At 39.8% G+C, this 26,423-nt stretch overlaps 1 protein-coding gene across 2 annotated transcripts in view; it reads left to right on the forward strand.

Annotated features, from left to right (window-relative positions):
* Positions 1 to 26,423, forward strand: part of SLC25A13 (solute carrier family 25 member 13) — a 209,686-nt gene that overhangs the window by 163,204 nt on the left and 20,059 nt on the right. For both annotated transcript variants that reach the window (XM_060108215.1, XM_060108216.1), the window contains exon 14: positions 15,511 to 15,651. In XM_060108215.1, the coding sequence (XP_059964198.1) occupies positions 15,511 to 15,651 (141 nt within the window). The remainder of the gene's footprint in view (positions 1 to 15,510; positions 15,652 to 26,423) is intronic.

Consider the following 26,423-nt stretch of genomic DNA (forward strand, 5'->3'; position numbering starts at 1 on the left):
AATTGTTGGATCTTACTGTAAGAGTATGTTTAGTTTTATAAGAAACCTCCAAGCTGTCTTCCAAAGTGGCTGTACCATTTTGCATCCCTACCAGCAAGGAAGGAGAGTTCTGTTGCTCCACATCCTTGCCAGCATTTGGTGTTGTCAGTGTTCTGTGCATCTTTTTACTTCACTGATCCATTTCTTCTCGTCCTCATGGTGTTCATTTCCTCAAGAATCCCTGTCATGCTTTTACTGGCCAGCTGGGCGCTCACCCTACAGTATGATCTTCAGCTTCTTTTCATCCTCAGCCCTAGCTAATTGCTCAATTTTGTTTTGTTTTTCATTTAATTTTTGAGAGGAAATTTGATTGGCATTCCTCATCTTTGTGTGCCCGGTTGTAGAGCAGTAGTCATGACCCACCCAGATATTAATAACTTTGCTTAACAAATCCATTTGTTTCAACTATTTATAAATGTGTTCAAACCCTTTTTGTACCATTTTGGTTTTAGCTTGAATTCTGTAAGTATCCTGTGAATAGTAGTTTAGGTACTTTTGTTATAAAATATACCCAAAGCCTTATTCCTTATGTCTGAGCTTGAAATCACTTGAGATTTCAAACCCAGTCATATCAAACCAGGAAGAAAATTTCCTCATGTAATGAACACATATGTTCTGGCAATCAGAGTGGTCGAGTCAGAGTGCCTCAAGTGGATTTAAGTCGTACTTTTGTGATCTTTCTCTTCCCAGGGCTTTCTGTGGAGATGTGGCCTCATGGTGTAGTTTTCTGTGAAAGTCTCTGTGCACATATACTACTTAATAAATATAGAATGATATGAGGCTCAGTCATTAAGTTGTATTTCTGTGAGGCTGCTGTGTAACGTGTCAAGTAGCCATGATTTATTATGTGTTATAATGATGCTATGGAAATAAGGTTATTATTTTTTTAATGCTTAACATCATTATAATTTATTTGTAGTTTAATGAAAATCTAATGTTTAGTTACATTGTTTTCAAATTTTGTTATTATTATTTGGAGTATCTCTGGGAGATTTTTTTGCATACCCCCAAAATGTAAGATCATATTGTAAGGTTTTTTTTTACCCCCAATGGTAATTTATAGTTTAATAGATGACTTCCAACATGATTCTAGTGAATTAACTTATCCTTGTTTCATAAGCTTTACATTATTTAAGATACTTTTCATTCATTTCTGTATTTTTACAAACGAAAATAGTACCCAACATACATATTTTATTTTATTTATTTATTTAATATTTATTTATTTATTTGGTTGCACCAGGTCTTAGCTGTGGCTCGTGGGCTCCTTAGTTGTGGCTCACCGGCTCCTTAGTTATGGCTCGCCAGCTCCTTAGTTGCGGCACATGAGTTCGTTAGTTGCGGTTCGTGGGCTTCTTAGTTGCGGCTTGCCGCCTCCTTAGTTGCCGCATGCATGTGGGATCTAGTTCCCTGTCCAGGGATCGAACCCGGGTCCCCTGCATTGGGAGTGTGGAGTCTTAACCACTGTGCCATCAGGGAAGTCCCCAAACATACGTATTTTAGTCAAGTTCATATCATAAACATTTTCTGTCTTTCAACATATGTTATAATTGTGATTATTAAGAAAAAAATAACCATATTAAAGCTAGGGTAGAAAACAAAGCAAAAGAAACTGCCCATAATTCTTCAATTCTCATATCATAAGTTTTCTTAATCTGTACTTAATGCTTTATCCCTGACTTCCAGCTCTACTGACTGCAAGGCTTAGAGACTATATCAGGTATTATGTATGACCTGTTGTCTTTGTCAAATGTGGTCCTGCTTTGCCACTTGAGCTTTTCCTTTATAACTGTGCTGACAGCTAATTGTATCCTGGGGACCTTGGGTAAATGTTGATGGAACTGAGACATCTATAAATGTGTAGGACAGGACCCCTGTCTCACTGTTATGCTCTGTATCTAGCCTTGTGTCTGACACATGGGAGAGGCTTAAACATAGTTGTGGAATGAATAAATGCTTGACTAGAAGGTGTTGGTGATGAGGGCAGTAAACATAAGGTAGTCATTTGATACACTCTGTTGCTGTTACCTTCCTTATAGATGGGCAGTGAAGACACAATGCCTCCAGAGATTGGAGCAGGGCACAGGAATTGATGGACCTTAAGGAATAGCTGTAACATGCCTACATATGTACATACCCAGGATGTTTCACAAGTAATGTTTTCATTGGTCACTCAGGAAAGGAGCCAAAAAGCTTCTATTTATTTTATTTGGCTTCATTTCTAAAAATGGTAAATAAACTAACGCACAAATATATGCAGAACCTTAAGAACAGGATGAAGATAAACAACTTGGGGCACTTGGTATAACTTATTCATTATTGCTTATGGTCTTAGTAGAAAAGATTTTATCGAATGGTTAACATGTGAAATTATGTCAGAATCATGAAGGAATCATATAAAAGAGTGGCTTTAAAAAAAAGACTAACAACAGTGAGATACCACTATATGCCTTTTAGAATGGGTGAAATCCAGAACACTGACGATATCAAAGGCTGGTGAGGATGTGGAGCAACAGGAACTCTGATTTGTTGCTGGTAGGAATGCAAAATGGTGCAGCCACTTTGGAAGACAGTTTGGAAGTTTCTTACAAAACTAAACGTACTCTCATAGTAAGATCCAGTAATTGCATTCCTTGGTATCTACCCAAAGAAGTTGAAAACTTATGTTTTCAGCAAAAACCTTTACAGCTGCTACAAACTGTATGGTTCGAACTATAGGACATTCTGGGAAAGGCAAAACTACGGAGACAGCAGAAGGATCAGTTGTTGCCAGGAGTTGGGGGGGAGGGATGAACAGGCAGAGCACAGAGGATTTTTAGGGCAGTGAAAATACTCTGTATGATATTATAATGATGGTAATATGTTGTTAAACATTTTTCTAAACCCATAGAAGATGCAACTCCAAGAGCGAACCTTAATTAAACTCTGGATTTTGGAGGATTATGAAAATAATTTTGCTCCATCACAGTTTGCCCAGTAAGTCTTCTGGGGGATAGGACTAAGGCACTGGGCTGCGATAAGAATTCTATGGCCTGCCTGCTTCTATGAAAAGTTCTTTCTCCATACTTTTACTTGAACTTGGAGCAAAAATAAAAGGTATCTGATGACAGTAAGGGTTCATAGCACTGGCCTACCTGGCTAAGGGCTGCCTTTGATGGCTCAGAAATGTCATCTTACTAGAAGCAAGTTCATCTCGTGATAGACACTGAGCCAGCCAGATGTCTCTCTTCTGTTTTCCTCCCTTCCCCTTCATTGTGAAAGTCTCGGAGTTATTTGACTCAACACAGTTCAAACGCTGAACCATCCTTCTGGTTTTCTAATAAATAGGGGAGGGGTTTGTTATGATATGAAGATATGAACAAAGATTTGGTCACAGCTTTCATACAGTTAAGATACTTTAGACATTGAAGGTCTGTAAATCATTAAGAAATTCTGGTAGTAGTAGTCAAAATAGACATGTATAATAGGCAGAGCCCAAATGTGAATGTATTTGACAGCTCTGTAACTTAATTACTTTTTAATGTCAGTCGAACAGATTCCACTTTGGTTTCTTGGCCAGGCTTCTATAGGCCTGTTAAAACCCTATGAAGTTGAAAATTTGAAACTTAGTATTCGTAAAACATGTAAACAGAGTACCCTTTTTCTCTCTTACCATGTAGTTAAGAAATTAAGAATAGGAAATTTCAATTTGGTATCTGTCTCAAAAACAGTTAAGTGGTGAGAATCTATTTTCAAAGTTCTTAACAGTCAAGTCACAGAATTTTTTTACTTAAGAGCTTAATTTACACATCACATCAAAGGAGAAAATCCCATACTGCTTTGTGTTAGAGGCATGCATTTAGTCAGTTTAACTAGGTGTATTCGTTTTTAGGGCTGCCATAACAAAATGCCACGGGCTGCATGGCTTAAACAACAGAAATTTTTTTTCTCACACTTATAGAAGCAGGAAGTCCAAGATCAAGGTGTCTGCAGGTTTGATTTTCTTCTGAAGCCTCTCTCCTTTGCTTGCAGGTGGCCATTTTCTCACTGTGTCCTCACATGGTTACCCCTCAATCTGTGTGTTATCTTTATCCTGATCTCTTCTTCTTCTAAGGACTCCAGTCATGTTGAATTAGGGCACACCCATATGACCTTGTTTTACCTTAATTACCTCTTTAAAGGCCTCTCTCCAAATATAGTCACATCAGAAGTACAGGGTTAGGTCTTCAGCATATGAATTTTGGAGGGACACAATGCAGCCCATAACACTAGGGGTTAAGATAAAGATTCTTTTCTCAACTGCAATAAGGACTCAAGTTCTTGACTGAAGCAGGGTGATGACCCCTCGTGAGGGCACTGGGTCTGACACTTTCCCTTCAGAGCTTGATAGAGTGAGTGGCATCTCGGCCTCATGCCTCTCACGTTTGCCAGCTTCTCTGTGAGGTTGCTGAGCACCTGCCTGTCTTCAGTATTTGTGAACAGCAGCTGAGTGCTATTGGGCACTGTGTTTTAATTTAATTCACCCACTGTTATTTGCAGAATATCTGTTTGTACATGTGATCTTTATAGACCGTGATAATACCCGCACTGCGTACAAATTATTTTCACGTCTCCATTTAACATTGGAGTAGAGAGTAAATGGAAAATATGTTGAAGCTTAGATTTCTTAAGAAATCTGTTTTCCAATTTATTCAGATATCACATTCCATTATCACTTGAGTATTCATTTTACATGTAATGTAAATCATTAGACATTTACTAGTGTAGACCTTTTTTTGTAGTTACAATTTTATTTGTATCAAAATAATCAAAATAATGTACTTGGGTTTTAGTTTAAAAAAATTAAATTCCATATCTTCATATTAATCTATTTTTGACACATTTAAGAACACATTTTAGAATGTCACTGTGCAATTAGATATTCTTAGCACATGTCACTTGTGAAAAGCACTTTAAATCTAAGTACATTCAATTGAGCATAATTAGAATATCAAGATACATATTCTTCGTATACATTTTGCCACTTAATTTTTTAAGTAGCTATAAGTATCTACCATGTGAATTCAAATTAAAGGGAGGTGATTAAATTACAGTTATAGTTAATGCTTTTAGTTTAAAATATAGCAGGAATAACACTATTTTTAAAAAAATACACTGCTACGTTTTCTGTGGACAGCAGATTGAGGACAGAATCGATTTTTTGTTGTTGTTACATGCAAGACTGTTAGTATTCTCTGCATATTCTCAAGACTGTTGCCGAGAATGGTGGGGGGAGGGGCAGGAGTCACAAGGGCTTTTTCGTCTTGTGAGTTCTTTTGACTTCACCCCCACCCAGTCCCGAGAAAGAATGTTCGAGGATAGTATCTTGGTTGGTAAAGAAGCATTAGAGAAAGGCTTGTTTAGTTCATAACAGGTGAGAAAAAATGGATTATAGGGAAATATGAACTGGGGTTCCTGAGCTGATCTTCTAGATCATGTACTTAGGCTGCTGATATGTCCTGTGATTGTAATAGTGAGCAGACGACCTTGGCAAGTCATTTTTAATTTCCATGTAACTTTTTTGTTGTTGTTGTTGGGGGGCCATGCCACATGGCTTGTGGATCTTAGTTCCCCAGCCAGGGATTGAACCTGGCCCTGGCAGTGAAAGCGCAGACTCCTAACTACTGGACCACCAGGGAATTCCCTAATCCCATGTAACTTTAAAACTTACTTGTTCACAATCATTGGACCTAAAGTATGTTAAGATCATTTTTGTGAAGATCACTGTTCTTGGAATACTTAGAGAAATTGGGCAGTACATTAAGATTCTGGATTATGTTGCCTTTCTAAATATTTGATTTCTTGAAATTCTACTTTTAAGAAAGAAGTATCACTTCCCTCAATGAAGTTAACTATGCAGAAGTGTTAACGATGAAGTTAATCATTACATAATATGGCAAAAGGAATTTGGGTGACAAAAGTGGGAGATAGAGAAGAAAAAATCAAGCTTACAGAAGCACCTGGGCACTGAGCAAAAGCTATGATAGAAGTCAGATTTCAGGTTCTTTGCAGACTATCTGTCTAGCCCATTTCAGAAAGGGGGTATTAGAAGAAAAAAACCTATATTTTACTTCAAGCCCTGAGGACCATATCATGTGAAAAATTCGAGCATTTGGAAAGAGTGATGCTTTGTGTTCATAAGAGTGCCATTCACCTGAGAAGCTTGGTGCTCGGGCTTCATGCTGATATAGTTGTAGCTTCCACAGCCCTGCTTCCCTTTCTGGTTGCTCTCAGCCCTCCTGAATGCAAAGGTGAATTTATGAAGATCATGGACTTTAGACAGGACTCACGCAGCTAGAACTGTCATATGGAGAATGGGCACTTTCATTTGTACTGGTGGCAAGACGAGGTGCCTAGCATCCACTTGGGATAGTTTTAAAGTCCAAATATTAGGACTTGATCTGGAACATTAAGGGTGATTTTGTTACCTTTTCCTTCAAGCAGTCGTATTACCTGGTTAGAAGGAGTGCACGGTGCGTCATTTTCAGCAGTGGGGAATCTTCTATACTATACCCTATCTAGTCTCTCTCTTGGTCCCTTTTGTGATCAGCAGTGCACATTTCCAAAGTGGCTTGCCAGTGTTGAGGGCAGCCCACACCTAAATGGAACAGAGATCAGTCCACAAACATGGTGTTGTAAATGATGCGGGTTATCTATCTGGCCGTTGTCATTTTTACCGGGACATGATTATTAGCCATTTCTCAGTAACAAATTTTCAGAATTTAAAATACCCACAATTTATTGAATGTCATCTTGAATTTAATTAAATAAAATTGAATGAATTTAAGTTAAATAAAAACCATCTGGTTATGTCGAGCTCTACGACATCACCCATCACTCACTTACATGAGTTCTTCTTTTTTTTTTTGAAATTAATTAATTTATTTTTGGCTGTGTTGGGTCTTTGTTGCTGCACACGGGCTTTCTCTAGTTGCAGCGAGCAGGGGCTACTCTTTGTTGCAGTGCACGGGCTTCTCATTGCAGTGGTTTGTCTTTGTTGTGGAACGCGGGCACTAGGTGCGCAGGCTTCAGTATTTGTGGCACGTGGGATCAGTAGTTGTGGCTTGCGGGCTCTAGAGCACAGGTCCAGTAGTTGTGGTGCATGGGCTTAGTTGCTCTGCGGTATGTGGGATCTTCCCCTGGCTCGAACCCTTATCGCCTGCATTGGCAGGCGGATTCTAAACCACTGCGCCACCAGAGAAGTCCCACGTGAGTTCTTTTCTTCCTTTTTTTCCCTTTTTTACCTGATATAGCTGCTTCCTACCAGTCTTCAGTGTGACTGTGCTTTCCTCAGAAAGAAAGTTTAATTTGCAAGTTTCTAGGGAAAGAAAAATTTGAAAACTCAATTGTCCTGGCTTTGAAGGAGTTTGCTAAACTAAATTCACCTAAACAGAGTTTCGTCATGTATTTATTAATGGTAATCAGTACCACTGATTGAGCCCTGTGGTGTGCTAGGCACTGGACTCAGTGCTTTATATACTTGTTTCCATTTACTCCTCACATAATCCTATAAATAACAGCTAGAATATGGGCTCCCTGAGGGTGGGGATCTTTGTCAGTTTTGTTCACTCCTATATACCTGCCTCTGGAGTTGGCACGTTGAAAGCATGAAGAGCATTAATGTCCCTGTGCCCATTTTACAGGTGAAATAAGTTTGGAGTGTGTAGGTTAAGAAGTTTGTCAGAGCCTAGGCTGTCAACCATGGGCCATACTGACTCCCAGCGGTGTCCCCCATTTCTCAAGCAGCTGCTCTGTGTCAGGCACTGTGCTAGCTGTGGTACATGCTACTTTATTTAGTCCTCACAATGGGTCTGTGAAATGCTTTCATCTCTTTGATATAAATAAAGAATCTAAGTCTTAGTAAGTTTGAAGAATTTGTCCAAGGTCACATACAAGGAAATTATGAAGCCTGAATTAAAATCCAGGTTTCTCTGATTCAGTTGCTCCTATGCTGAACCACTGTGCTATATTTAGGTAAAACCCACACTAGTGTAATTATTTTCTGAGCCCATTTGAATAAAATGGAAAATAGGTCACTAGTTATACATTTCTGAGTCTGAAATATTCCTCAAGGATGCAGATTTGGCCTGATAGGGGGATTTTACCTCCTATTGGCCGGGCTTCCTCATGATTTATTGACTAATCTACAGAGAAAAACTTGATGCATCTGATGAAAATCAGTGATATTGTACCTGGGAGAAAACCTCTCTTCCATATTTCTTTATGGACTTCAGTGTCTCTGAAGCATTTGCATATCTGGATCTTTTCATTTATCTAGTCTTGGCTAAATTTTAAAAGTTACCGACACTATAAATGTGTGTTAATGTGGCACAGGATTCTCCACGTGACTTTTTGTTCAAAATATTCCTATCTTCAAACATCTTCATGAAACCTGGTTGGGATTTTATTTAGGAAGACTGCTCTGAATTTTAAATTAGTTTATGAAAAAATTGACACCTTTACAACCTTGAACTATTACATTCATTTATAGTAAATCGACATTTTTTACATTTGCATTTAAAATTAATTTACAAACCAAATGACACCTGTATAACATTGAGTCTCCCAGTTTAAGAACAATACTTGTTTCTCTAGTATTCAATCTGTATGCCCTTTGTATTTTAAAAATCTATATTTTTCTTCATTTCAGTTCTATACATTTCATATTAGGTTATTTCTTGTTAATGCCACTTGTTAAAAAAGAAAAAAGTTAATGTGTAAGTTTTTATTTTTTGGTGTAGCAGTTTCATATTTCTCCTCTAAAGATATATAATGTTTTTGAATGTCGGGCTCTATTTTTTTTTTTAATGCTACAGAATTTTTTGTCACACTGATGCAGGTATTCAATACAAGTAGGCAATAAAATATATCTTGTTCAGTACCTGATAATAGCCTGGGTAAGAGTCCACATAGCGCCAAACTGAATCATTCCTCACCTACAGTCCTGTGCATACAGTCGGCTCTTAATAGAGAACCTAGAGAACCACTGTGGAGCTGCCCATGGCTCTGGGTACCCTGGGGTGGGCACAGATAAAACAGCCCTACTCAGTGTTTAAACACTGGCTGCGTGCTGCATCTAACAGCCTGTTTCGAGTTGAGGGACAGAAGGCATGAGCAGTTGCACTGGGCTCATCCTTAGACGTCATTAGCTGCTTCATCCTCTTGTCTGTGTTGCAAATCAGACTGACTTCACCATAACTTCTACTTGAGAGCCAGAGTATAATTTTACTGTTGCTTCTGAGGGCTCTTTTGTTGTTGATTTGGTTTATGCTTCAGAACTTTAGTTGTGGTTCCTTATACCAAATACTGATCCATTTGATTCTATTTTCTTTATCTTTGAAACCTGTATAGTAAGACTAAGACCAATAGTTTGTGCTCTGAAATAAAATCATCCCACAACTCTGTATGTGTCATTAAAGCAAATCTGCCAGCTTTACAAAACTACCTTCCACTCTTCCTCCTCCTCCACTCAGAACTTGTGCTGTTTTGCTTAAGCGAAACACAATTATCCCCAGTTCTATCTTTTCACTCTCCCTAGATCTTTTCTCCTTAATTCCCTAAATTTTCATTCTACTTTGCTTGCTTCCATAAATGACTATCATTCTCTCTTTTCCACTTCCCTGGAGAAATGTAGCTTACAGGAGCTCTGTAATTCCTCAGCATCCCATCCCCTATCGCGGATCACCCCATGTGCTGGACTTCACCTTCTCCTCCTCGTGTCAGCAGCCACTGTTGGCCTTCTTCTCCCTTTGGAAAGCCCCTTTCTTGACTTCTGAGCCTGCATCAGTGTGCACTGTGGTGTATAGCAGAAGATTGTCATCACTTCTTCGGTCTCCACTCTTGGTGTTTCGTCTTCCTCCCACCCCATACAAGCTCCTGCCTTCAGTTAGCACATATGTGGGGTGACGTCCTCATCTGTGTCTCAGTCCTTAATTCCCAACACACCCTTCTATTGCCTTCTGGATGTATCATCTCTTTAGGTTCTTTTGTTCCCCCCTTTTACATATATGCAAAAACTCTGTTCCTTTCTTCAACCCTACCCACTCCTTTTGCCCCACATTCAGCATCCAAGCCCTGCTGATCTCAGTTGCATCCGCCCACCCGCTACTTCTTTACCAATGTAATTGTTCTAATTCTGGCCTTTTTTCACTCTCACCTAGTCTGCTAAAACCCTAATTTTTACCCCTGCCCCAGGGCTCTCCCTCCTAATAAACTCTCCCCTCTGCTGCCCGGTCATCTTTCTGAGACATAGATACTAGTCACAGCACCCTCCAGCTCCTAAGCGTCATTTGCCAGCTCTCTTCCCACCACAGGCACACACAAAGGCACTTCCCCAGAAGGCAGCCCCATTCCTGAGTGTAGCATTCTAGGCCTCTCGTGATTTGGCCCCAGTAGTCTTATTTTTCACCATCCTCTTTCATACCCCTTCCAGGCCATCTGAAGCAATGATTCTTCCATGCTGCCATGATAAGCAGTGGAAATAAATGCTCAGGCCCTGGCATCCAGCAGGTCTAGCTTTGAATCCAGGCTCCACCTTCCTAGCTGTGTGACCTCAGGCAAGTTACGTAACCTCTTTTCAGCCTTGGTTGCTCACTTATAAAGCTGGAATAATATTATTACCTACCTTATGACATTATGAGGACCAAAAGAGAAAATTCTTACAAAGTTCTTAGCATGATGCCTGGTACATAGTAACTACTCAGTAAATGCTATGGGACGATAATGTTGATCTCATCATAATTATCATTCTAATTTAAATCTCTTTGGACAGATGTGGTGCTGGGTCTCTTTACCCTCAAGTGTAGCAAGCTCTTGTCACTGTTGCTTTATGTCATTCCTTGCCTGGATTACCTAAATCCTAATTGCATTTCAGTCACCAGTTGATGCATTATCTTACATGTTTTACCACCTCCCCAGATTATCCAAGTCAGCAGAAATCTCTCCCTCCTTTGAATTGCCACGGCAATGTGTCTGGACTTTAGCTCTTATCTCACTTATCTTTTCTCACGTGCCATTTTTTGTATTCATAAGGAGTATATTTCTTGGACTCAGTCTTTCCTCTGCTTGCTGGTTGTGTAGCCCTAAGGGTAAGTTGCTGTATTAGTTTGCTAGAGCTGCCATAGCAGAATACCACAGACTGGGTGACTTAACATAAGTTTATTTTCTCACATTTCTGGAGTCTGGAAGTCGAAGACCAAGGTGTCAGCAAGGTTGGTTTCTTCTGAGGCTCCTTTTCTTGGCTTGAAGATGGCCGCCTTCTTACTCCGCCTCACATGGTCCTTTCTCTGTATATCTCGGTTTCCTCTTGTTGTAAGGACACCAGGCACGTTGGATTAGGGCTTACTCATAGGATTTCATTTTACCTTAATTACCTCTTAAAAGGTCCTATCTTCAAATACAGTCACATTCTGAGGTACTGAGGGCTAAGACTTCAGTATATGAATTTCGGTGGAACACAGTGCAGCCCGTAATAGTTGCTTTAATCTTCCTATGCCTCAATTTCCTCTTATGTAAAACCTGGAAAAACATATATTTTGAGTAGACTGAAGATACGTATACATGCAAAGCAACACCCTAATAGCCTATGATGGATGCTTAAGGAATATTTATTATCTCTACTCCTGTTTCAAACTCCTTGAGAACAGGAATTCTTTCTCACTCATCTTGTGTCTTTATTGTTGCTAGGACAAACTTTGAACATGATTGCTTATAAATATTTGGTGGATAAATATATGAATGAATGATCAAGTAGGAGAAGTGAGCCTGCAATAGGTATATGTGTTTCTCTTTAGATGGATCCAGATACTGGATAGCAACTAAGATTTCAGTCACAAAGACGATACTGAGAAACCTGAAGACAAGTCAGTCTCCCCACTGTAAACATAATATGCCACACGGAGCCAGTTCCTGTATGGAAAATCGTCACCTGGCCTACTTGTCACAGATTCCAGAAAGTCACAGGGAAATGATTTGTGACAAAATTGCCCACATACAAAAAGCAGTGTCTTCACACAGCCAGAGCCTTCAAGTGATGAGGGACACAGAGACATCACGTGCACAATAGGTGTTCCTGTGCACTGTCTGCAGATTCAGCTCTCTTTGATCTCTGCAGAGGAGGGACGTGGGTAAGGTACTGTGAATGGATAATAGACCAGGAGACTGAAGAGCAGCAGTAGTGCACTGCTCAGCGATCAAGTCGTGATGGTGCCCAGACATCATGCATCTGATGATAAGCATCTTCTCTTGGTGCCTTGGAGTCTCTCATTTCCTTCCAGCTTGACTCCAAAGAGCCGATTCATCTTCAGCCCCTCTACAATGTGCCACTTTGAGTCTGTAGGTTCTTTCTTTCTGAGCCCACCAGAGGTAACTAGTGCGACATTATTTTTTTCTTAGTATCACTGCACTCTTTCTTCCCACTGCCTCTGTTCCCTGCAGCTCTCTGAAGGGAACTTTTGCATCATCATTAGTGATTAGACAGACTTCACTGTGCGATGCTAAAAGATTGGTATCTGTCAGTTGGCTTGGAGTCAAGGGAGTTGAGTATAATTTCTTGTTTTATTGCATATAATATTAACCTTTGTGGGTATTAGTTATGATATCAGATAATGAATAAGATAGCAATTGTATACCTAACAATCATACCCTTTAATAATGCTACCACTTGGAGATGTATAAAAGGTTTGTTACGAGATCAGATGTAAAACATATAAATGTTACTCTCTGAAAGAATGTAGAAAACTAGAATTAGAAATCACAGCTTTAAGCCCTTTAAGCAGCCTCTCAGAGTTGAAAGGCAGCCTAGAGATGATGCAGTGAAGTAAAATGATTCTCAACTCTCACCACACGTTTTAATCACATAGGAAGGGGCAAAGGTAGAAATCTTATTTATCAGGAGTAAGATCTAGAAGTCACTATGTTTGAAAAGCTCTGCAAGCAGTTGTAACATGCCACCAGGGAGGAGAGCCATCAGTTTAGGAGCTAGAGGAGAGGAAACCAATGTGTTTGGAGTCACTGTTTGAGCACCGTGCCGGCTGCTGTACATTCGCCGTGTCTTTGATCCTCGTAACAAGTGAGATGGTACGACCAGTAGTGACTGAGGATCAGTTGTCACATGTGATACTCAACCGCCCCTTTGCCGCTGTTGGCAGCACTTGGTGAGTGTGCGTCGCGTTCCTGTTCTGTTTTTCAAGAAGATCCATGTATATGTACGCTGACTGCTCGCCATTCTACCCGTGGTAGACACGGTCTTACCCACTTCTGAGCTTTTAAAAGTCAGCCTCAGGTTAATTCCAACTCAGCGAATCTTTCCCAGCACTTCTGCCCCATGAAACAATTTTTTAAATTGTATTCATTTTCACAACATGAGAACTCAGGTCCAGAAGCACAGACATAATCCCTGCTGTACCCTCAGTGCTGTTACTAGGCCAGGTCCTTTTCATCTCTTCATTTTGCCTCCCGTCAGCAACCCCCTCCTTATCGCTTGGAAAGATGCAGGTGCCAACTCACAAAATACTCAAGGGCTGCAGGGGTTGGTCTTCCCACCTGCCTGCGGGTCACAGCAGCCTGGGAGCAAAGCATGGCTCTTCTGAGCCCTGGGAGCAGTGGAAGCAGAATGGCTTCGTGTGGACCAGAAGAACACACCAGCCTCTCCCTCCCACTTTAGAAGGGCCTTTTGTGGGCCTTTTCGTGAATACAACCCAGGTTTTTCCTACCACTTCTGTAGAGTCACTCAGGAGAGACGAAGGTGATGGGTGAAACATGATTTAAGCAAGTACAGAGAGGGAGTCTCTGGCAGTCTAAACACAGGGGAATACTGCCTTCTCCATAGTTTGAATGTGTGGAGAGAGGGAAAATCCTAGTCTGTTTTTAGGAACAAATGTATCTTGACTAAGGTATCAAGTTGGTAAAAATGGAAAAACGATTTGATTGAGAGAGTTAAAAGGATGAACATTTTTCTTTGTTTTTTTTGGTTAACGTTGCTGCTCCTATTAGATAAAAATGAATACTGCTACATAACTTCTTTATAGAAGTAACACGATCTATGCAGAAGAAACAGAAAACACAGCAGAAAAGAAATCTGTAACCCACCACCTCAAAAGCACTACATTGGTGTGTCTCTTCTACATGATGGTCAGGGATAGCAGCAGGAGAGGCATACGTGCATTTACGCATCTGAGAGTTTTTACTTCACAATGTGTATTGAACATTTCCCACCTTATTTTCATTGGCAGCATAATATCTCATTTCAGGAACATACTCAAATGCATTTAATCTATCCCTTCCCAGTGCATGTTTATGTTTCTAATTTTTATTTCCAGGTATTAAACAGTACTTTAAAGACCATCCTTACAGCTGGTTTTGATTAGCACAAGCCATTTTGTGAAGGCACGCACGTTGGTTGATAGGATCAGAGGATCTGGCAAGAAGTAGTTTGGTATGATATTGACCCAAATTGTGCATGTTACCATGATAGCATCTGCTAAGCTGTAAATGTCAGCACCATGTCTGTGGTCTGGTTCGGTGACGTCGCTGTATAATGAAGATTCTGAAGTACATTCTATGTCAGCCTTAGTTTGGATGATATAAAAATATATTTGAGACAAGGAATAACAAGTTGAAGTACAGTAAGAATGTAATTGCTTATAATAAATATAGGCTTAGCTTCAAAATAGCTAGCTTAAAATTCCCCTTATGGTGTGCACTTTAGAGATTTCCACTGATGATCTTAGAGGTGAGGCACCCAGCCATTTGCTGGAATGAACACACATTGTTCAAAGTTTGGGCTGTAATTGATTTAATGCATATTTTTACTACTTTGACATTTATCTTGTATGAAAAGAGCAATTCTATACACAGATAATACGTAAATATAATACATAAGTCCATAAAACGGTGTTTGATGAGCGATCTGATTTTTTAAGAGAAGAAAAAATAGCTTTCATCTAAGTTTGCATGTCCTCTGGCAATTGTTGAAATATTGACAGAATTATGAAGTACATCATGCGAGAGCCTGTGTCCTCTCTGCCCCCCTCCTGCTCTGACAGGCAGATTCATGTCTCTTTATTTGGATACCACTTGACTGTCATTTTATGGCTGCCTTTGTGTGCTTGGCTTTGAGTCCTGTGGCGGCAGTTGATTGTGCTTCAAGGAATGCTTGTCATTTTAGTGTGAGGACTTGGGTGAGGCCAAAAGAAGCCTCTCTGTGTTGGGCTAAGTCTCTGGTCTTTGCTCTCTTTCACCCTCCACATGAAGGAAATAGAGCCTGACCCAGGTCCTCCCAGGCAGTAACTATATTTTGATTCAAACTCATAATCGCTGTTTTAATTGATGGGACAAGGATTGAAACTACAGTCTGTTGAGAATAGACTGTTCTGAGCTCCTTTGAAGAGAATCACTCATCTCTTTCTGAGCCACCCTGCTTTATACTAAATCTTTTCTTTTTCTCCCTTTTAGGCAGGAGGCTCCCAGGTGATTTTCACAAATCCTTTGGAAATTGTCAAGATCCGTTTGCAGGTGGCTGGAGAGATCACCACTGGTCCCCGAGTCAGTGCTCTGTCTGTCCTAAGGGACCTGGGCTTCTTTGGGATCTACAAGGTAACTCTTTTCAGTCATTTATTTGAGTATATGCTCATCTCCTAAACTAGTAACTGCTCATAGGCATGAAATTGATTCCTCACATTTCTATACATAGAGAAGATCTTCTGCTGGAGCTCATAGGGTACCTTCATGCCAGTTAGAAGGAGGTGTCCTTTCCTGCCATCTGCCAAATAACTGTCCTTAGAAAACATAAATCAAGGATGAGTATGATGTCATGACCCCCACAGACACTGTTCAGTGCACAACTCTTTGCCGCAGCACTGGGTGGAGTTTTGTTTGGATCTGTTACTGATATAAAAACCTAATTCTCAGTGCTGTTGTCTATGAAAGATAGCTGCCAGGATCACAGGGCACCATCTTTCGGGAGATGGGCTGAGCTCAGTTTACCCACGTGCGCGAAGCCCATACCAGATCAGGAATTTATGTTCTGATCCTGTACATTCCAAACCTATCCCTATGTGTGCCTTTTCATAATTATTTTGCATCTTAACCATTTATCATTTAGAAAACAGTTTTTCAGAATGATCGCAAAACCAAAATTATAGAAAATTCTTGAAATTTGTTATTTGCACTCTTCTGCCAAAGAAGTTGTAATGAACTAGAATTAGCTTCATATATGCCCTGTTATAAGGCTTCATCAGATATAAGGTGTTCACCGTTTTTCAATGAGAAGATTAAAAAAAAAGTTTCATGGCCAACTTGAATAAGTAAACCTTTAGGGATATAGGAAGGTAAGTCAAACAACTACTTAAAATGTTGGTTTTCATTTATTGACACATAGATATATAAAATCACATTACATAAAATTAATATTGCTTTTTTCTATACACACATATCAAGAAATATTTTATTCAAGTTTCTCATATGAATTTTGAATCAGCGTCTTGATCACCACTTAACCACATTTTAAATCAGCCATTCACATGGTTTTGCAAAGTCCATCGTCTTCATTTTCGTTTCAAGCTGTCAAGAGGAAGTCACTTTTGGACTCTGTGCAATATTGTCCCTAGAAATTTTGTCCCACAGGCACATAACATTACGACAGTTGCTTTCTTTCTTTTCTATTCCCAATTTATCCTGAATGGATATATAGTGGTCCCATATGTAATATATTGCTTTTTAGAGTGAACTTTAAATGCCTTGCTCTGACATTCAGCACAGCATTTGTAAAAGTATTCCCCAGGAATACTTTTTTACCCTTTTCTTTTTAACTCAGTTTTTTTAGGTGACCTTGGTAAACATCCAGTATTAGTAATAATTGAGGTTGTTTCAGGTAAATCTGCCTTCCACAAATAGAGCTCTGTACTTCTCAAGGTCAAGTGGTTGGAAGAGTACCCCAAGATCTGAGACTTTGTGAGGATCAAATATTATGTAACATCCTCTTCTCTGAGGTTAGTTTTTTGGGGGAACCTTGCCTTATATTTAGGCATCTTGTAGTGTTTAGGAATAAACATGCTGATTTTTTTTAAGTAGCACTTAAAATGCTCGAAGTGATTGTGCAGTGGAACACAACGTGATAGCTGTTTCATTTACCAAATTGTTATCCAGCTGTAAGAAATAAACAGTATTGTCATGAGGCATAGCATTCATCAATTTGAAGAAAAATCATCTTCTCTTCTGAATTTTTAGTCTCTTGCAGGCTATCACACGATGCAGCAGCATGTCAGTTTGACAAGCTGCCAAGCAGTCTTTCAGTGGGTTGTCTGGTAAAAAGCACTTAGGTACTATGGCAGTGACTGCTATCGAAATGTCTAGATGGATAAAATGGTAAAAACTTGTTTGCTGACACAGAAACAAAGACTGTTAAACTACCTGCAAATGAAACAAGACTGAGTTTTAGTCTTTTCATCTTCACAGTGTTTCATAATCTTAATCCCCTTTAACACCCCTTGGAAGTAGTTGGTCTCCTAATTTTGTAGTTAGGAGAATAGAGGTGCCAACGGTGGTATCTGAGCTGAAATTGAGGCTCAGAAGTTTCTTGTTTCCACTTTTGTACTGAAATGGCTTTCCTGAAATGAGCAGGATTGCTCAAGTTTGAGCAAGAGACCTCTCCCATATAAAGTTAGTTTAATTACTAGCCTGGTGGTTTAATCTAGTTCAGAGGCATTCCACAGGCCTGGGTGCTGCCTTTCAAAACACTGCTTTTGGTGTATTGGTAATTACCAGGTGAAGTCACTAACAATTTGAGCTTTGAGCTTCTGGAAACTTGATTGCATTGCGAGAGAGTGACCTGGCAGGCGGTCTCCTCCGTTCTGCTGGCCGTTGGTATCATCAGCTAAACTCCCTGAGACCTGTGAGGCTGGACTTGATTCAGCAGAGTTCCCCTCTCCACTCAGTCTCATTGGTCTTGTATTACCACCCTAGCTCATCCTCATCTGTTTTATCCCACCTTCTAACCTCAGGGTTTGTTGCTTGTAAGTTTCCTTTCTCCAGGCTCACCTACCTTGCCTCACCCCTCCATGGTCAGAAATCACTTTAGTGGTTCTAGATCCCACCTTTTAGGGGCATCACAGCTTTAACATTGCTATGTAGTTTACTACGTTGTTTGTTTGTTTGTTTTCCTCCGGATAGCGCTCTTCAGTGGTAAAGCTTTTCTCTGTTCCTAGTCTTGGTTGGGTAGAAAAATGCAAATGACCTGTGGTGACTAATACTTTTAAATCTGATATGTGTCCCTCTGGGTGGGTCTTGAAAAAGAGAACTTCTATCCTAGTTTAAGGTGGGACAGGTAATCTTCCTTTTCCCTCCCTTGGACCTTTTGTTTGCTGTTGTTAACATGACAGTGCGGGACCCAGGAGGGGTTGAGCGTAGGCTCTGTCTGTGTGTTTAGACCTGCAGTGCTCAACCGCACTTAATTGGACTTAACCAGGCTTTCTGTTTTTCTCCTAAATTGACTTGCAAAATACCCAACTATTCTGCAACTTCCCAGTAAAAGGTAATTAGAATACTTGCTTTAGAAATACATTTACAACTGAAAAAAAAGAAGTGGATGTGGTAAACATTCCTAACGTTAGAAATAGTTTAGAGCAGAAAGAGTGAACTCTGTAAACAAAGTAACCCCCATTATAGAGACATTGTTATAACCTAGAGTAGGTAGGTGATTGAAGTAAAGGCAGGATAATTAATTGCCTTTGAAAGAGCTGTTTGGATATAATGTAGTTTTTAAAAATCTGCAACAGGTACTACTTAAGAATATGTGAGGTGGTATTTCCCTTTCACTAGGTAACTTTTGTTTTATTACATAAGCCCCTAGAGCATAAGTAAAATAAATTCTTATCTAAGAAAGTGATACACATCTACTTTTGAATGGTACCTTTTCCTTAGGAGCCAACAGAGCTTTAATGAGGAGAAAGATTATACCTTCTGAATGGAATACAACTTATTTAACATTAATTGGCAGCACAGCTAAGACAGACTAAAAGATGCATGCTTATGAAGCAATGGAGTAGTTCATGGCTATTGTTGAGAACAAAAAAATGGTCAGTGAAGCAATAGTGGCAAAGATCCATCAAGCTTTGTTGAAAATTGTTTTCAGATTGTGTAATCACAAATTAAACATTTCCATCTAAAGCATGGAAAGTCACCAAGGAATATGAGCTCTAGCTACTGTTTTCTAATCAAAAGCCTCTCTCCCACTGCATTTAACAGAGAAAGTCACCCCTTGGTACCCGTGGGGGACAGATGCTCAAGTCCCTTCTATAACATGGTGTAGTACAATGAATACAGTTGACCCTCCATATCCACAGGCTTCACATCCAGTTGTATTTTCATCCACATACATGCGTGTTGTGTATGTGTGTTCATTCATCGTGTGTATATAAATGAATCATTGGAGCTGCTGTTCATAATATCAGAAAGCAAGTGATGACATATGTTCTTGATTATTCTACTAGTTATCTCAGAGGGATATTGTTTGGTCTTTTAAAGTAAAATACAAGTTTATGTTTCAAAAAAATGATATAATTCAGAAATGACCTTAAGAAAGTAAAATTTTCTCTTTACCCCTGACCACCCTATTCTCTCTTTAAAGGATTACCACTGCTTATGTTTTTTATATATCTTTAAGAAAAGAAAACCTTTCTATTTAAATCTGTATTTATTTCTCTCCTCCCTCTCTCCCTTTTCTCTATCAAAAATTGTACAGACACACACATCAATGGTGTATCTATGTGTTTTAACAAAAACAGAATCTTCCTAAACATGCAATATATCTTAATTCTCTTTTCTCATTTTATTTAATAACTGTATATAAGTTTCTTTTAAGTTTCTTTTTTTCTTTTTTTTTTTTAAAGCAGTTTCCTATTGATGGGTATTTAAGTTGTTTCTAGTTTGGGGACATTATAGTGACAGGGTGAACATCCCTGCATATAGCGTGACATACTTTTGTGAGTATATACAATGAATTCTTAGCAATGAACTTGTTAGGTCAAGGGGCATGTGCATTTTTTAGTGTTAGTAGATTTTGTCAGATTTCATCAGTTTATCACTTTTATCTTGGTAGCATACAAGTACGTAAGAATAATTTCTCAAGATAGCAGCTTTTAAAAATACCTGCTTTTATGAGCTCATGGCCCCATATGAAGAAAACAATTGTTTAGTCATGGCTTTGAGGACATCGTGCCATGCTAATTTTCTAACACTAAAGGACACTACATGGTTTTACAACCACCCAAGTGGCAGTTCTCTTCTGATTCATCCACCTTTCCCTTTCACCCAGACCTCTGTGAAAGCCTCCTCATGGGTTTCTCTATTTTGATTCTTGATTCCGTCAAATCCGTAGTCCCCACAGCAGCCAGAGTGATCTAGTTAAAATGTAAGTCAGGTTAATTCAGTCACTTGACACACGTCTCTTGAGGTCTGACTGTGTGCCTGGCACTGGTCTAGCCATTTAGAATGTCACTGTGAAAAGCCAAGCCACTGCTCACTTTGGTGGGTAGAAGTCAGCTGTTGAGAAACCAAATATATGACATCAGGTGGAGCTAAGGACCTTGAAGAAGAAGGAGGCAGGGTGAGGGGATGGAGAAAGGCAGAGTCTGGATGGAATTGGGATGTTGCCTTTTAATAGGGTGGCCAGGGAAGGCCTCTCTGAGGAGATGATATTTGAGTAGAAACCAGAGGAAATAAGAAGCTAGTGTGCCCTAGACATAGAAACTGTGTCTCTGGTGAAAAACTGTCTAGCAGTTAGACTAGAACCTCTGCACTTAGACTAGAATCCCAGTTCCATCCCTGCTGGCCCCGTCCTCTTGACCCTCCATTCTGTACCGCCCGCCTACTCTGTGAGCTATGCTGGCCACCTTTCCTTTTCAGATACTCCAGGCTCATCTGCTCATTTTCAGTTGCCTGAAGGCTCTTCCCCTCACATCTTAGCTCAGCAAATGCCTGTTCAGAAGGACACCAGGTCACTCGCTGTCACATCCCCCTCTTCCAGGTCTCTACATAGCACCCATCACCATCTGATAGTTCCGTCTGTCTCTGTCTCTCCCTCATCCAGAGTGAACTGTGATACCAAAGACCTAGCTTGCTCAGTGCTGCTTGTAACAGCTTCTGGCACATAAGTAGACATTTGATAAATATTTGTTGAGCAAATAAATAGTAGGCAAAAGCCAGGTGTTTCCAAGTTACTAGCAATGATATGAAAGCATGGAGAGAGAATAAGTTGACAAGTAATGACCACAGAAGACCAGGATACTGGGGAGGTCAAACGTAAAGGAAACAGCCAATTAGATGAAAGGTGGCTTTCCCAGGTTCCGAGGGCTCCATTTATTCACCTGGCAAGCTCTGCCCTGGGCACTGGGAAAATGAAAATGAATTATAGCGCATGTTTTTATAAAGAGTTTACCATCTCATGGGGGCGGTCAGGCAAGTAAAGAGACCTTTGGAATACAACACATGCAGTTGAGAAGGGCTGTCAGAGTGCTGTGCACAGAGTTCTAAGAGAGATGGAGCTGACTCATAGCAAGAAAGCCAGGGGGCTTTGGAAGGGGAGATGGCATTAAAAGATGAGTCATAGTTAACCAGGTAGAAGGCAAAGACAAATGGCATGATAGGGTTTGTGTTTAAGGAGGGGTAATTCAGCGTCAGTGTGGAGAGTGCCACATGGGAGAGCAAGACAGAAAGCTGGGAGGCCAGTTAGGAAGATACAGACTGGGGATGGCAAGGAGGAGGGATGACCGTGACCTCAACCAGGGCCTCACAGAGGGGAGAGGCAGTTGGGGGATATATTTAAAGGATGTGTGAGAGTTAGACTCACAAAGTCTTGGAAATTGATGAAAGGTGAGAAGTAAAGGAAGATTAAATCAGCCCAGATTTCTGGCCTGAGCACCTGGATGGACGGTGATACTGTAAATTTTATAATTTCGTAATATTTGAGAAGCTGCAAGTAACCTTAAAAGACCTTCTATCTGGTGTTACCTTTTTTTTTTTTTTTTTTTTTTTTTTGCGGTATGCGGGCCTCTCACTGTTGTGGCCTCCCCCGTCGCGGAGCACAGGCTCCGGACGCGCAGGCTCCGGACGCGCAGGCTCAGCGGCCATGGCTCACGGGCCCAGCCGCTCCGCGGCATATGGGATCCTCCCAGACCGGGGCACGAACCCGTATCCCCTGCATCGGCAGGCGGACTCTCAACCACTTGCGCCACCAGGGAGGCCCATGGTGTTACCTTTATAATTGAGGAATCAAAGCCCAGAAATCGTAGGAGAATCAGCTAGGTGTTTGGTAGGCAGGGCACGGCTAGGCCTGAGACTGCCTCCTGACTCCCTGTCTGGTGTTCTTCTTACTCTACCCTGTTGAATGTAGGACTAGAGCCTTGTCAGAGGGATGCGAACTTTAGACAGTCTTCTGAGGGTCATCCACGAGCATGAAGCTGTGGGAGTGGGTAAGATCCCCAAGCTGATGGGACACGAATGATGGAACTCAAAAACTACCCTCATTAGGGTGGCAGGAGTTAAGTGAGTATGGGGGAGAAAATAGCAGAAGCAGCCATCAGGTGGAGAACCAGAAGAAGCAGTGCTGTGGGAGCTGGTAGAGAGATGAGATGTAAGCGGAAGAGGAAGAAGTTGAGTGGTATCAAGTGCTGCAGACCAAGGGGACTGAAGTCCAAGAAAAGGCCTTTGAATTTAAAGATGGAGGCCACTGGTTATCCTTAAGAAGTCAATTCAAGGAGAATGGTAGAGGTAGAAACCTGGTTGAGAAAATATTAGCAGATACAGACCATTCAACCTAAAGATTTTACTGTGAAAGAAACAAAAGTGAAAGCATACAGCAACTGGAAGAAAAAGTAGAGGCGAGGGATAACGTTACAGGGGAGAAGAGGCTGAGAGATTTGTGGTTTGTTTTAATTTGTTGGAAGAACCATGCCTGTCTGTAGACAGAAAAAAGAGTCACTGAAAATGGAAGGATTTGAAACATCTGAAGATATAGCAAGATCAGATATGGTGCTAGGGCTTTCAGGAGGGACAGAGGCAGGGTCCGGGCTTAGAAGCGTGTGTGTTTGTTCACATGTGTGTGCAAGCTCGTTAGAGCTAATGTTTGATGAGGGCTCACTTTGTGCTAGGCCCCATGTGTAGAGCTGTATACACTTTACATCATTTAATCCCTACTACAGCCTATTGATACAGATAGGTTTTTTTTGTTTTTTTAGCTCCAAGTTACAGTTGAGGAAAAGAAGGCTTGATGGGTTTAGGTTTAGGTTTTCTAAGGTCATATACCTTGTAAGGAAGTGGAAGGCTGGGTTTCAAACTCAATGCAATCTCTCTTTGAAACATGAGTTATCACCTAGAGATATCTTGAGCCAGATGAGAGAGAGCATATGTCTGATAGATAATTCAGGGGAGTTCAAAGACAAGGTTCTACGCTACACACGGATATGGAGCAGTTGGCAGTTTTGCTGTCATTGTTGATGCGAGCGTGCTAGGAAAATGGAGATGAAAAGAATTGAGAGGACACCACACAGCACGAATGTGTGATAGCTTAGGTCAGGGTAGTTATATGATCATTTTTTCCTCATTCCTTTTAGTACCCAATACTTTTAAAAACTGTTAGTTAGAATGGCTCAATTTTGCTTTGTTTTGTTTTTTAAAGCACATGTTACCTTAGATCTGATATCAACTCTTTAAATTATAGAAATTAAAATGATTTTATCCATTGCGAGGCAAGAGGGCCCTTCTGTTTCCTTAACTCTTGCATTAACCAGCGTAGCAGTGCAAACCCCACGTGCCCTGCAGAGAGCCACATCACCTGACAGTGAGCCAAGCTGCTACCCAAATGATAGCTATTTGTGTTCTTTGAAAAATAATCTTGTGCCTTCCTGATAACTTTGTCATAAATATCTGCTGTAAAATGAACATTTGGGGCATTTTGTCTTATTAAAAGACTATTTTAGAAATTAATGAGAGGGTATCAGGTACCTCAAGGTTCCAGGTTTTGTATCTAACATGGTGTGAACTTGCAACTAATATTGGAAATGATGTAACACTGTCCCTATTTCTGCTTAGAAATTTGCATTAAAAGAAAACAAACTGGAAAAAAAAAAGACTTAAAAAAACCTTTCTGTCCCTGTGTTTCAAATGCATTATCGGTAAAAGAGGATAGTAATGATACCTACATTTGGAACAGCAAATAAAAGGAGACATCGTGAAAAATATTATTTCTGTTGAACAGTGCTGGAAGAAATGGAGTGTGCTGAAGGGGGCTAGAAAATATTCTTTAAAACATTAAAAAATGGTTAATTTTTTATCATTCACTCACCAAATATTTGTTGAGGACTAACACTCTGTGAGGTGTGCTGAGTTACAGAGATGAGTATGGCCTCATTTTGCCTTCAAAGTGATCAGTATTAAGGGAGGTGAGAGAATAATTCTAGTGCCATAACGTTCTTTCAAAAATTAATTTTAACAGGTAGTATAGCTTATAAAAGGAGAAAATTCAGATATAAAAAAGTATGTAATAATAAAACATTAGTCTCCTAGCCTCATGCTGTGGGCAACCTTCTAGAGGCAAACATTTTTATCCAGTTAGTGTTTTGTTTTGTTTTGTTGTTGTTGTTTTGTTTTTTGCTAAGTGCCTGCAGGATTGGTTTCAACAGCTCTTTTTTATTTTAGTTCATCTTTTGGAATATAATATGCTGTTCTTTATATTTAGAAGTATTGAAAGTGATGCTACTAGTCCACTGTTCATAGAGGGCTCTGAATATATTTTCCAGAAGTGACAGATATATTTCTACTAATCTATCCTTATATTTCTCTGGTTTCTAACTGTGACCAAGTTCTGTATTTAAAAGATGGCTACTTTGAGAAATGTTCATCTACTGTAAAATTAAGGAGATATGTTTTGTGACAGCCATAGTCCCATGTGGAGTATGATCAATTTAGCAAACTAGTTTAAGCTTACTTGATAGGATTAGGTCTTCTGCCAAATAAAAGATTTGCTCTTAGCCTGATAAATGTAGAGCTCTCCTGTGATTCAGGTATGAAACCATATAGGAGTCACACTCCAGCTGCCAGTTGTTTAAAGACTATATCAGCTAATTCTGTTTTCCCCTCCTGACAGGACAGTGTGCCTTTCGTTGATAATAGTAATTGTCTTTATATCACCACTTTTTATTGAAGAGCCTTGTGCTAGGTATTATACTAGGTACTTTATATTAATCATTGAATTGAAATTTAATTCTTATGTCAGTACAAATATAACTCCGTTTTTTTGGAGAGGAACTTGAGGTACAGAGACTTGAAGAACTTCGCCCAACATCAGGTAGCTAAGTGGCAGAGCAGTCATCTGAGCCCAGGTCTCTGACTCCAGAGTCTGTATTCTTGCTCCTGCAGTATCCTGCTGTTGATGTGGAGTGGCGGAATTCAGATATAGATCCATATTTAAGATGATACATTTTGACATGTGTGTGTGTATGTGTGTGTGTATATATATATATATATATATATATATATATATATATATATAAAACTGAATCATTTTACAGTACACCTGAAGCTAATACAATATTGTAAATGAAATATAGTTCAATAAAAAAATTTTTTTTAATGCTCCCTCATACTATCTGGACAGCAATGAAAATTGCTTTGTTTCTGAGTGGAGGGAGAGAGAAGGGGGAGGGGAAAACCCACCCCTAAGAATCAGGAACTCCAAGCTTGTCTCACATAAGTTTGCAGACTGAATTTATATTTCTTGAGAGATATGAAAACTCTCAAGCTGGGAATTTATTTTAAATAATCTTGAATTGGTAGTGCCTCCAGCTACCTGGCAGAAGCAAACACAAGTTTCGTTAAGAGGAACCCACCTTCAGCCCAGATGTTAAAGAATTTTCATAGATAATGTTCCAAGGAAAATGGGCAGCTCATAAACAAAAGTCTCAAATCACACAAGGAAACAAGGCACTTTAAAAAGAGACGGCAAAAACAACTGACAGCATTTTAAACCTCCAAAGATTTAAAATTTAAAAATTATCATAGCTATAAAGTGAATGTTTTTGTTTTAAAAATTAAAAAGGTGAATATATTTATGACGATTGAAATTTAAAATTCAGCATTTCAAAATTCTTGCTTTAACAGCAGATTAAACACAGCTGAAGAGAGAATTAGTAAGAGAATTACTCAGAATAGAGAGACAGAGAGTGAGACACAGGAAAGTGTGTGGAGGTCTAGTGGGTATAAAAGAAAACCAGGAGGAAAGGAGAAATGATGGCTGAAAATTCTCCAGAACCATTGAAAGCTATCAATCCATAGATTCAAGAAGTACAGCAAATCCCAAGCAGGATAAATAAAAT

The sequence above is a fragment of the Mesoplodon densirostris genome, chromosome 9 (genome assembly GCF_025265405.1).
Source record: "Mesoplodon densirostris isolate mMesDen1 chromosome 9, mMesDen1 primary haplotype, whole genome shotgun sequence".
NCBI lineage: Eukaryota > Metazoa > Chordata > Mammalia > Artiodactyla > Ziphiidae > Mesoplodon > Mesoplodon densirostris.